This window comes from Malus domestica, chromosome 10 (assembly GCF_042453785.1).
Source record: "Malus domestica chromosome 10, GDT2T_hap1".
In the NCBI taxonomy this organism is placed as follows: Eukaryota; Viridiplantae; Streptophyta; class Magnoliopsida; order Rosales; family Rosaceae; genus Malus; species Malus domestica.
This window is the reverse complement of record NC_091670.1, coordinates 42,621,463-42,633,715: the sequence shown is the minus strand read 5'-3', so window position 1 is coordinate 42,633,715 and position 12,253 is coordinate 42,621,463. Positions and strand designations below refer to the sequence as shown.

The window sequence follows — 12,253 nt, the reverse complement described above, 5'->3', positions numbered from 1 at the left end:
AAAAATGAGTGATTCGAACTTGGTGGTACCAGGGAGACAAATAGATGTAAACCTTCACAGTCCTTTCTTTTTTTTGGAGACCACTTCACAGTCCTTTCTTCTTCACCTTTTCTTTCTCTTTGAACGAGAGATTTTTCAATATCTAAAATACGGTCTGATACATTAAATATAATAATACAATTGGTGAATACTTGAAATTTTTTTTTAACCAATTATATTTTGATATTTATGTACCAAATAGTGTTTTCAACGTATTAACTTTATCGGTTCGGTGGACAATTCCATTTTATTAATTAGTGGTAGTTAGTTTTTGATACACCAGCTTTTAAATCAGTACGTCGTGTTCAATGCTCCCTCCCAAATTTAAAAAAAATAATAAAATAAAACAAAAAATAATTACCCGCCTAACGTGGGCAGTTATCGCCCTCAGAAACTCTTCAAGTCAAATGGTCGACTCACGCACGCTTCACCCAGATTAGACACACACAGCCTTCAATTCTCTCTCTCCTCTTTCTCTCACTACAAAGTCTTCAATTCCATTTCAGTCCCTCCAATGGGAGAGAGCTCAATGGGTGGTGCGCTGGTCCCCACCGTGAAATCCGAATACTTCCAGGACTCCGCCGCCGAAACGGCGCCGTTTGACGACGAGCCGGACAAGGACATGAAGTGTCCGATATGCATGCAGATCATCAGAGACGCCTGCCTCACCGCCTGCGGCCATAGTTTCTGCCACGTCTGCATTTCAACTCACCTCCGCATCAAGAGCGATTGCCCTTGCTGCGCTAGCTCCCTCACCCCCGCCAGCATTTTCCCCAATTTCTTGCTCGACAAGGTTCGTTCTTTTCCCGCTTTTTTCAGATTTGGATTTGGACGTGTTTTTGTGTTTGGTTGCCGAGAAAGTGCGCGAAAGTTTGCAACTTTTTATTGGAATTTGCAGTTGCTGAAAAATGTTTTGGATTCTCGGATGGCGAAGAATTTTGAACTTCTTAGTCGGAAATTGAACAAGGTCAGTATTAGGGCCCGTTTGAAAATGCTTTCCTAGAAAGCACTTCTACTCATAAGTGCTTTTATTTCAACAAGAACGTCGAAATATTTAATAAATTGTAACTTTTTCAGTAAAATCTTGTTAGAAACGTCGGGTTAGAAACGTTTTGGTTATTCGAAAGCGCTTTTAGCTAAAAGCATTTCCAAGCCTTAGTCATGTTTGTCACCATTAATCGAAATTTTGTATCTTTATTGACTTAATCTTGCTTAATTAACTCAAGTGGTTTAGAAATTTTACTGCTACGAAGTTATTGTGTTCGAATCCCCTACCCCAATATCACTTGTATCGAAAAAGGGAAAGAAAAAAATGGTCGAATCTACATGAATGACTTGTTCTTGGCAATCTTAGACAGGGCTGCGAGATTTCGATCAAAGAGCTGGACGGCCTTTTGTCCTTGCTGGAAGAGAAGAGGAGAAAAATGCAGCTACAAGAAGCCGAGAACAGCATGGACATCATGCTTAGCTTCTTACATTGTCTGAGAAGGCAAAAGCTTCAAGAGCTCAATGAGGTTCCAATTATAATAGGTTTTTGGTTTTAGTTTTCTAATTGTTTTGTTTTTGGCACGGGGATTGGTTATGTTGTTCTGTTTCCCTCTGCAGTTAGAGGCCGATCTCAGGTACATCAAGGAGGACATTACTGCCGTTGAGAGGCATAGACTAGAACTATGCAGCTGGGAACAGGAGAGGTCCGCAAAGCTGAGAATGCTTGTTCCCGGTGATCAGCATGGCAACGGTATTGCCTGCAGCACACAATATGTGCAAGACCGGATGAGTTCTTTCAACCTACAGAACAAGAGAGCTGATGTAAATGGGCAATCAAGCTCCAAGCTGCTCCAACTGAAGGATGCTTATGGAAGGTCTGAAATGCAGTGTGTTACAACACCAGGAGTACTATCAGTAGCAAGAAAAAGGCGTGTCCATTCGCAGGTTAGCAATCTTGCAAAGTGACTTTTGTTCTGTTTGTTGTCGGCTTAATTGATCCAAGGATTGTTTGCATGTTCTGGTTATGTTAAGGCTTTCTAAATATTGTACTTTTCCTTTTCCTTGCTATGCAACTTGCAACAGTTTAATGATCTACAAGACTGCTACTTGCAAAAGCGACGAAATTGGAACAGACAGGAAGAGGACACAAACGCCATGGACATAGAAGGTTACAATCCAGGCCTTGAAGATTTTCAATCTGTGCTTGCAAGCTTTACACAATACAGGTATAAACTTCTGACGTATCATTTCAAACTTCTTTTAGGGAATCCTATCTTGGTATAGTCACTCATACCTGTTTGGTTGCTTGAAACAGTCGATTGAGAGTCGTTGCTGAACTGAGTCACGGTGATCTTTTTCACTCTGCTAATATTGTGTCAAGGTGATTTTAAATGCCATCTCTCATCCACCATTTTTTGTAAAAATTGGATGACTCCCCTTCATTAGGGGCTGCTAGCTTGTGACCTATCATGTCATTTGGTTACTACAACTTGTGAATTGTGTGTGAAAATTTCAATCAAATCTGTTGGCATTTGAGATTCCCATTATACTTGCTGCAGTATAGAATTTGATCGTGATGAAGAGCTCTTTGCTACTGCTGGAGTTTCACGGTGCATCAAGGTTTTTGAATTTTCCTCGGTAAGCATTGGACAGATACCTTGCAGCTGTAAAATGTCGGTAACTTTTAGTCTTTTATTAAACTGGATAATGTTCCAGGGCCGATGTTGAGCGATGACTCAATCTATTGCTTCCAAGTGCTACTGATGTAATCTAGTTGATCTTTAATTAAAAGTAGTTTGTTATAGTTTAATATGCAAGGGATACCTTCCTTGATTTTTTATTTTACTTTAAGATAACTATTGATTTTCCTCATAAGACAATGCTTTCACTACAGTTTAGTGTATACTATATATACTCGTCAACTTTTGCTGCACTTTAGTCAATTGACTAGTTAAGAAGTTCTCATGTGATTACTTTCAGGTGGTTAACGAACCAACCGATATCCACTGTCCTATTGTGGAGATATCCTCACGATCCAAACTTAGTTGCTTGAGCTGGAATAAGTACACTAGAAACCATATTGCTAGTAGTGACTACGAGGGGGTAGTAACTGTTTGGGATGTAAATACTTGTCAGGTAGTGAAAGATTGTCCTTAAAATATTTGCCAATCTACACACCTCTGCTGCCCCAGCCACATTTGTTCACATACTATATAACAAGGCTCTTCTTACCAGAGTATGATGGAATATGAGGAGCATGAAAAGCGAGCTTGGAGTGTTGATTTTTCATGCACCGATCCTTCAATGCTTGTGTCCGGAAGTGATGACTGCAAGGTATTCGAGATGGAGTAAAGTTCATTCTGGAAAATCCGTTAAGAATATGACATTTCAGTGCTCTTGCCAACCGCATATGAAATTCTCATGTGGTCCATATTAAATTGCTTATAAGCGGCTCATCATGTGTTTTCAGGTCAAAATTTGGTGCACAAAGCAAGAAGCAAGTGTTCTTAACATTGACATGAAGGCAAATATATGTTCTGTCAAGTATAATCCTGGATCCGGCTTTTTCGTGGCAGTATGTTTCTGTTCTTCAGAATTCCAAATTTCTAACCTTCACCGTATCTCTTTCTAGCATTTACAGTTGATTCCTTTTGTTTCATTCCATTCCATTGGTGATTAAACAAAACTAGTATGTATTGTCTTGCCCTAATCCACTTAATAATTTTGCAGGTTGGCTCTGCTGATCATCACATTCATTATTATGACTTGAGAAACATCAGCCAACCACTGCACGTGTTCCGTGGGCATAGAAAAGCTGTTTCGTATGTAAAATTCTTGTCTAACAACGAACTTGCTTCTGCATCCACTGACAGCACACTGCGGTTGTGGGACGTAAAGGAAGACTTGCCTGTGAGTTATCTTCTTATGACACGTTAGATTTTTATACAGATTATGATACTTCATGAATTTAGAAACAAAGTCTGAGGTAATTTTGTTTTCACTTTGACAGTTGTGCATGTACAGAGGCCACATGAACGAGAAGAACTTTGTAGGTCTTGCGGTAAATAATGAATACATTGCTTGTGGCAGCGAGACAAATGAACTGTTCGTATACCACAAGGTAAAGAAATTTACATGTGAACAAATTAAAACCCCACACACATTACAATTCCTCATAAGATGCATTGTTAGTACACGGATTAGTGCCATAGATGTAAAGAAGTATTCCTGACGTTACACTACTTTGTGAGGCATCTTGTTATAAATTATACTTGGCACCAACATTAGCTGATTCAGTTTCGATGATTACTTGCAGGCTATCTCGAAACCCATGACTTGGCACAGATTTGGCTCTTCGGATTTAGGCGATAATGACGACGATCCAGGACCATACTTTATCAGTGCGGTATGTTGGAAGAGGGATAGCCCTATGATATTGACTGCAAACAGTCAAGGAGCGATTAAAGTGCTCGTACTTGCAGCCTGAGTATCAGTATTCAAGTGAAGTCTTAAGGTATTTGATAACCCCGTCTTGAATCGCTACAATTCGTAAGAACATTGTATATCGATGCAGCTTACTACACATCAAGCTTGCTTTTATGTTTTTACGCACTGGTGAAATCTTTTAGTTATGGTTTCACACTTAATATCAAAAAATACAGATGGCCGTCTTCTTTCTTATATTTTACTCAAACTGTCACTGTGGAACACATCGTTCAGTTTCTCTTAAAAGTTTCTCCCTTTCAGAGCTCGTTTGGAAATGTTTTCAGACCGATGTTGTGTCGATGTGATTTGCACTGTACAGAAGCTTCTCAGTCCAGTTGGAAAGTACAGAAGCTAAAAAGAAGGATGCCCAATTGCCAATGAATGAGTAAGGTAGGAGGATGGAAGGTGGTGTGGTACCCACCAAACAGCCCATGTGTCGAGCATAATTGCAACAAGATCAGCCCGCCTTTATCAAGAGAGCAACTTGCATCGACGGAGATATGTACCCTCATGTTTCTATGTCACTCATATTAGGCGGTGAGTATACATAGAGAGAGAGAGAGAGAGAGAGAGAGAGAGAGAGATATTTACACGTTACAAACAAGTACAAGAGAGATATTTACACGTTACAAACAAGTATAAAACCCCTCGACAAGTGAACAAAGTGTAGTAGACTTCAAAGTGCCAAATGTGTCACCCGTCGAGCAATTATGTACTTGTTAGTAAACAGACTCCTTTTCTAATGAAGAATTCTATAGTCCGACAGTTTAACCATGTAGCTTATTAGAGAACGCACAAAACACCTAGGTCTCATGTATTAGAGAAAGACTTCTATAGAGAGAGATTCACATGTTACAAACAAGTACAAAACCCCTTGACAAGTGAACAAGGTGTAGTAGACCTCAAAGTGCCAAATGTGTCACCCGTTGAGCAATTACGTACTTGTTAGTAAACAGACTCATTTTCTAATGAAGAATTCTATAGTCCGGCAGTCTAACCACATGGCTTATTACAGCACGCACAAAACACCTAGGTCTCCTGTATTAGAGAAAGACTTCTATAGAGAGAGATTTACATGTTACAAACAAGGACAAAACCCCTTGACAAGTGAACAAGGTGTAGTAGACCTCAAAGTGCCAAATGTGTCACCCGTTGAGCAATTACGTACTTGTTAGTAAACAGACTTCTTTTCTAACGAAGAATTCTATAGTCCGACAGTTTAACCACGTGGCTTATTAGAGCACGTACAAAACACCTAGGTCTCCTGTATTAGAGAAAGACTTCTATAGAGAGAGATTTACACGTTACAAACAAGTACAAAACCCCTCAACAAGTGAACAAGGTGTAGTAGACCTCAAAGTGCCAAATGTGTCACCCGTCGAGCAATTACGTACTTGTTAATAAACAGACTCCTTTAACAATGAAGAATTCTATAGTCCGACAGTCTAACCACGTGGCTTATTAGAGCATGCACAAAACATCTAGGTCTTCTGTTTTAAAGAAAGACTTCTATAGCACAATTATATCTTCACTATACTCGTCGCTTTCCATCAAAGTTGCTCTGCCTCTATTGGGTTATTAATAGGGATGGACAACGGTTATGGCGGGCGGGTAACCGCGGTTATTTACCCATAACAGTTTATGCTCATACCCGCATAACCGTTTACCCGTTGGGTAATTGCCTAAACGGTTATACACATAACCATAACCGTTTATAAACGGTTAACCATACCCATAACCGCATACTCATTTAACCGTAACCGTTTAATACCCGTTTACCCATTTATCCTTTTTAACCCGTTTATCTTTTTTTTTTACCATTACCCCTTTTTCACCCGTCTACATGTTTTTTAACAACTTGAAAATTAAAAAAAAAATTGTCATAATTTTTTTTTGACAATTAAACGCTGTTATAGGTACTTTCATCATACATTTCCATATTTTAATTTTTTAAGTCTTTATACCATTCCAATAATTGAAATAATAGTTTACAGACGATATTTTTAACTGTTACCAATGAAGGTAAATATAATATTTGCTAAGTATTATTGGATTACAAAAATTGTTAGAAGACATTTCTGTCAAAACATTTCTGTCAATTTCACAGTTACCCGCAAAGAATTTATTTGGCCAATTCATTGATGATGAGAATTATCATTCCTGTAGCAGTGTTATTGAGAGAATGATTGATGAATTCCTTGTTAATTTATTGGGTGCTAAGTATTATTAAATCGAGAACATGGTTTGTGTTAGTTTTACATATATAAAATAAATGGGTAAATGGTTACCCGTTTATAACTGTGGTTAATACCCATAACCGCCAATTTAAATTTCGCGGGTAAACGGTTATACCCATAACCGTTTATTTATCTAAACGGTTACCCATAACCGTAACCGTTTAATTTAAATAGACGGATAACCATAGTTATCCATAACCAATGGGTATTTACCCTTCCCTAGTTATTAACTATTAACTATCAACGACCCCTTACCTGTGGCCCCTTTTCATGTGAGCAAAAGCCGCATACAATCAGCCGTATGAAAGGTTTTCTCCTCCCCAGGTCTCCATGAAGTCAGGCCCAAATTACAGATAAATCCCTTATCCCAGTGGAGTCATCACCCGCCCACACGGCCACCCCAGTGCACATCTCATGCAAGATCCTCTTCCTCTTGCAAATCTCCAGCCAAGGTTTATAAGCCACATTTAACCATAAAATTGACAAAAATTCATCACCAACCAAAAGGGCTAAAGAAAATTGTGCTAAAAGAAGAAAACTAAATTTAGCCTCCGAACAGGCAACATGTAACTCTGAAGTACTCTCTAAGTTGGATCGCAACAAGTAATAAAATATAATATAAAATAAAATAAGAAATAAAAAAAATCTAGCACAATCTTTAAAATATTAAACTTTGAAAGGATAAAACACAGTTAAGGGTGTCACTCACAGTGTGGTAGTATTCATCTTTATTTGGAAGCGAAAGGTCTTAGGTTTGAATTTCATGAATGATGAATTCGATGTCAAATTAGACTGCCTATTATCTGACATAACCGAACTTCTTATTTTCTTGGTATAAAAATATCGATGTGTTCGAAACCCAGTTAAGGGCTCCTGGGCTAGTTTTAGCCCTCCAACTGAACATGGCCTGATATTCCTCCCCCCCCCCCCCCCACCTCTCTCTCTCCCCTATAAATACAGATCCTCCTCCTCCCCCATAGATTCTCAGAATCCCTCTCTCTCTCTGATCATCCGTATTAGAACATTCCAAAACCAATTAAAATTATTAAATAAATATTATCTCTTTTTTAGCTTTCCCATTTTTTGGCGCGAAAATATAAGTGGCAGCGATGAAAATAGAGAACGGAGAGCGGGATGTCTGCACGGGGTCTCCGGCGACGAAGGCTCCGGCGATCGGAGACGAGAATGAGAGGGGCGGAGAGGCGTTCGTGCCCCCTCTGAACTTCGCCATGGTCGACAATGGCGTGTTTAGGTCCGGCTTTCCTCATTCCCCCAATTTCAGCTTCTTGAAATCCCTAGGCCTCCGTTCCGTCATGTGAGTCAAATTCCCGTAAACTTGTTTCTGTCGATCAATTTAGCTTCAAATTTGGTTTTAGTTTGATTTAATTTCGGTAATTTCAGATATTTGTGCCCGGAGCCGTATCCGGAGGAGAACAAAGAGTTTTTTAGAGCAAATGGGATTCGGCTTTTCCAGTTTGGGATCGATGGTTCTCAGGTTTCGTTTTCTTTTACCTTTATTTTGCAGATATTATATTAATCGTGACATAATTACATTGTAATTTACTAATTTGTGTCTGGGCTTACGCTTGGATTGCTTGGAAGTTGGGATTAGAGAATAAGATGATAGTAATTGCACTATACTCGTGTGTATTCAAATTGGGATGTTCTCTTCTCTGGTGATTCGATGAAGAATGTACAGTCCCACGTCCGAAACTATCTTATATTGCGTAGTTCCCTTGTATAAAGCCCCACACCCCCTAGTATGTATGTATGTGTAGGTGGTTAAGTTAAAACAGTATCGGTGTTGATTAGTATTAGGCCGTTGGTCATCTGTTGTACAAAGTGATCGTGGATAAGATTTGAACCACTTATACAAAAGCCTGAATTTATTTTTGTTGATGGTATCGGATAAAACCATCTCGGAGTGAAGAGTTTCTGGTTTGAGTTCATAGAGTTTGGAAATAATTGTCACCATCGACCCACTTTTAGAAAGAGAGATGGCAAATTGCGTGGGTCGATAGGACTACACTTCATTAGCTTATGTGCTAGTGTGATGAAGGCATTTGGCCTTGCTGTGTCCCACTCCCACGATACCTCTGCTTTTCAAGAGAGACCAGTCACTAACATGAAATGGGGTCGGCAAGTTGGCAGTGACCCTGACCTTTCACGCGTCGCTATGGCTTGCTTTGCATGAATACTATACTTGAACGGAACTGGAAGATAAAAAGTCTGAAGCACCACTATATGCGTCCGCACATATATTTTAGGTGATTGATTGGCTTCCGCACATATATGTTCTTACTTTATCTGCTTACTCTAAAAAAATACATGAAATCGAGGAGGTTAGACAAATATATTGACAATCCTACTCAGCACTTGGATTTGTATATATGGATTATTACTATCCAGCTTTATTGATTTACTTTACCTATTTCAGTGGCCTTGTGTTTTGTCAACTGGCAATGAGTATAGGTCCCCCTGGTGTTCCCTCTTAATAGGCTAATAGGAGGCCATTCTGGGTTTTCAACTTTCCGTCGATTGTTTTTAACTTTTCCAGACACCGGTCTTCTGATTATCAGATCTTACTTTGATCATCTTACCGCGCCACACCTATTCGACGATGCATTGCTGTTTCTCATGTTTGTAACTCAGGACTTTGCTTTGAGTAGTTGTAAATGATATCAGTTGTTTGACTCATGTGCTGTGTAACATATTCTGTACAGGAACCTTACGTGAAAATCCCGGAGGACACAATTCGTGAAGCATTAAAAGTTCTCCTTGGTATCACTGAACCCCTTGAACTTAAAGATTCTTTTTTTTAGTTCCTAAGATTATGCCACAGCTTGTTTGTTTTGCATTTAGCCAAGGTTCTAAAAGACACTAAGCGCTAGTCGGGCGGCGGGCTGGGGACTAGCGCCGAGCCTAGGCGGGGCCTAGGTGGGTGCCTAGGCAAATTTAAGTAAATCTGTTATATTTTATGTAAATAAGTGTGTTTATACTTAAAAAAATATATATAATTATATCATAAATTACCAAATAGAATGACATATATATTATGAAGTATTGAAACATAATAAAAACATAGAGACACAAACATATAATGTGTGTTCATTTAAGTATTCAACAAGTCTCTTACAATTTATTAAAAAAAATAATGCAAATTGAAAGTTATCTATTTTTTGTCTAAGTGAGTCGCAACCTAGGCGGATGTCTAGGCGGGTCTGGATGGGTGCCTAGGTGGTCTAGGCTCCCTTTGTAAAATTTTAAACGCATAGTCATTAATCGGGACAATGGCTAACCGCCTAGCACCTAGGCGGGGGCCTAGACGGGGATTTTTAAAACAGTGCATTTAGCTTACTGACTTGCTTGTCTGTGTATATGGCAGATGTAAGAAACCACCCGCTCCTGATTCATTGCAAGCGAGGGAAGGTAATCTATCATTTCCCATTTTTTGTGTTTTCTCAGACAATCTCGGGCTCCATCTTCCAACAATGTTGTTATTAATGTTGTGCAGCACCGGACGGGGTGCCTTGTGGGATGCTTAAGAAGATTGCAAGGATGGTGCCTGACCTCAATCTTTGACGAGTACCGGAGGTTTGCAGCTGCAAAAGCTCGAGTTTCGGATCAGAGGTCCATCGAAGTCTTCGATATTTCTAGGTTCAACAACTGTCCAATGTCGTTTTCGTCTTCTAAGAGGTAGCAGACTTCAAGCCCCTTGCATCTTTTGGGTGTTTGTGACTCATCAGTTCGTTTTCATGCAATAATCTACCCGCACGCATATTGTAAATAAATACAAACTTTCGATTTTGAATTTTCTATCCATTTTATAATTCGTAGTTCAATTTTTAGGTTAAGAGCTTGCAACTTTGTTGTTTAAAAGCATTCGTCGTAATTTTGAGGTTCCGAATTCAATTTGCCAAATTGAGATCCTCTTCGAATCTTTATCCAGAGCCGAAAACTCAAGAAATTCAGACCGTTCAAAAAAGAAATATGTTCAACGACTTAGTTTTATGTGAGGTAAGCTAGAACGGAATTTCAAAAATCATTTTCATAGGGAAAATCAAATTGTTTCATCGAATCACATACAAATGCATTAAATTATAAGAAAACTAATAAAAATAATTTGAAAACTTTGAGTTTTAACGATAATTTAAAAATAAAACGTAAAGTAAATAATATTATAATTAACTTTTAATGTAAAAATATAATTTTTCGTTGAAATAAACAATATCAAAAATTTTTCGTTAAAATTCTCTAAAATTATCCGTCTAATACAGATGATCGTTTTTATATTTTCTGGAAAACAATGTCCCAAAATTCAAACGATTTAAAAAAAAATTTGAAGTATCAAATAAGATTTTTGAAGTCCTAATTGATTTTTTTTAATATTTTTTGAAAATAAAAGTATAAAAATTGAGAGTGCATCAGTGTGTAGAAATTCCACAGGGAGGCAAATTCTCCGTAAGTCGGTTCAAAGTGAAGAAAATTTTATATTAAATTTTACGCATCATTTGCACTCTTCTCACCAGCAATTAACACTAATTAAAAGAAATTAAATTAAAAATTAACATAAAATGTAGACGAGAAACAATCGAAACGCCAATTTATAAGCTGACGAACGAAACGATGACTCGGCCTTTTCACTCTACCTCAGCTGCTCTTCTCAATCAAGAAACACACAAATTGTCCCTCAATTTTTTTCTACAGCACCCGAGGCTTTGAAATTTTCCCAATAAAAAATTCTACCAAATAATCAAAGAAAACGAAATCGAGCTGCAACAACGATGCACAAAACGCAAACGACTGACGGAGACGAAGAGGAAGAAGAAGGAGGCGAGGAGCTCAAAATTTATCGATTTGTTGCTCCGAATCGGGGATTTATATAGTCGCTCCAACCCTAGTACCTCCTTGTTAAATTACTACGCTACCCTTTATCGCGGGGATTTCGCTAATGGGCCGCTACTTTCAACTGACGTCCAAGCCTGTAGATTCAATAGTGGGCCTGCAATGTCCAAATTGAAATGGTACCAATCGGCCGAATTAAGTACATGCGTTGTTGGTTTAAAACCGAACCGGCCCAACATGGTGTTTGATATGCCAAGTCCACCGCAAGACGTAAGTGGTGAATTTTACTGGTGGTTAGGTTTTCCTCTTGAGACTTCAACAGACTGGGTTTGGAGTTCAAACTATGCTCTCTTGGTTTATTTAGGCGAGCACTATCCATTAAAAGTAAGACGCATCGAACACAACTTTTAATGTATCGATTACAGGATAATAAAAACAATTTTTTTTTTCAAAACACAACAATACCAAACCAGCCCCTAATTTGAAAATTGGATGAACCACCCCTGTGTACAGCTTTAAACCAAAAGATAATCATATCCTATATTTCACTTGATGTGACGAATGAATATCCCAATAGAAGAGTCAAACCCTTAAAGTCAACGAATCACCCACGTAAGAAAGATCGACGGTGGACGTGAACTGAAGGGAAGGGCCCACAT

The 12,253-nt window shown here is 38.6% G+C and overlaps 2 protein-coding genes and 1 non-coding gene across 7 annotated transcripts; 2 read left to right on the top strand and 1 right to left on the bottom strand.

Moving 5' to 3' along the window:
• Positions 1-309: 309 nt before the first annotated feature.
• On the top strand, positions 310-5,277 carry LOC103422477 (E3 ubiquitin-protein ligase COP1). Of its 5 annotated transcripts, none has more exons than XM_029087636.2 (14): positions 433-832; positions 938-1,006; positions 1,398-1,553; positions 1,645-1,971; positions 2,110-2,252; positions 2,342-2,407; positions 2,586-2,664; positions 3,007-3,162; positions 3,262-3,360; positions 3,497-3,601; positions 3,757-3,936; positions 4,037-4,147; positions 4,343-4,540; positions 4,832-5,277. In XM_029087636.2, exons 1-13 carry the CDS (start codon positions 554-556, stop codon positions 4,511-4,513), a joined length of 1,941 nt encoding a protein of 646 aa, XP_028943469.2. In that variant the 5' UTR covers positions 433-553; the 3' UTR covers positions 4,514-4,540; positions 4,832-5,277. The 5 variants fall into 5 exon arrangements, with proteins under 5 accessions (XP_028943470.2, XP_028943469.2, XP_028943467.2 ...); XM_029087634.2 differs by having other exon boundaries at positions 4,774-5,277; XM_029087633.2 differs by lacking the exon at positions 4,832-5,277 and having other exon boundaries at positions 4,343-4,707.
• Positions 5,278-7,524: 2,247 nt separating this feature from the next.
• Positions 7,525-10,560, top strand: LOC103412602 (inositol diphosphatase DSP1). The gene is made up of 5 exons (XM_029087632.2): positions 7,525-8,064; positions 8,151-8,244; positions 9,473-9,530; positions 10,135-10,178; positions 10,264-10,560. Exons 1-5 carry the CDS (start codon positions 7,859-7,861, stop codon positions 10,447-10,449), a joined length of 588 nt encoding a protein of 195 aa, XP_028943465.2. The 5' UTR covers positions 7,525-7,858; the 3' UTR covers positions 10,450-10,560.
• Positions 10,561-11,323: 763 nt separating this feature from the next.
• Positions 11,324-11,450, bottom strand: LOC114819372 (small nucleolar RNA snoR111). Its single transcript, XR_003766428.1, has one exon. It is a non-coding gene; the product is annotated as a small nucleolar RNA snoR111 (small nucleolar RNA).
• Between the last annotated feature and the right edge of the window lie 803 nt (positions 11,451-12,253).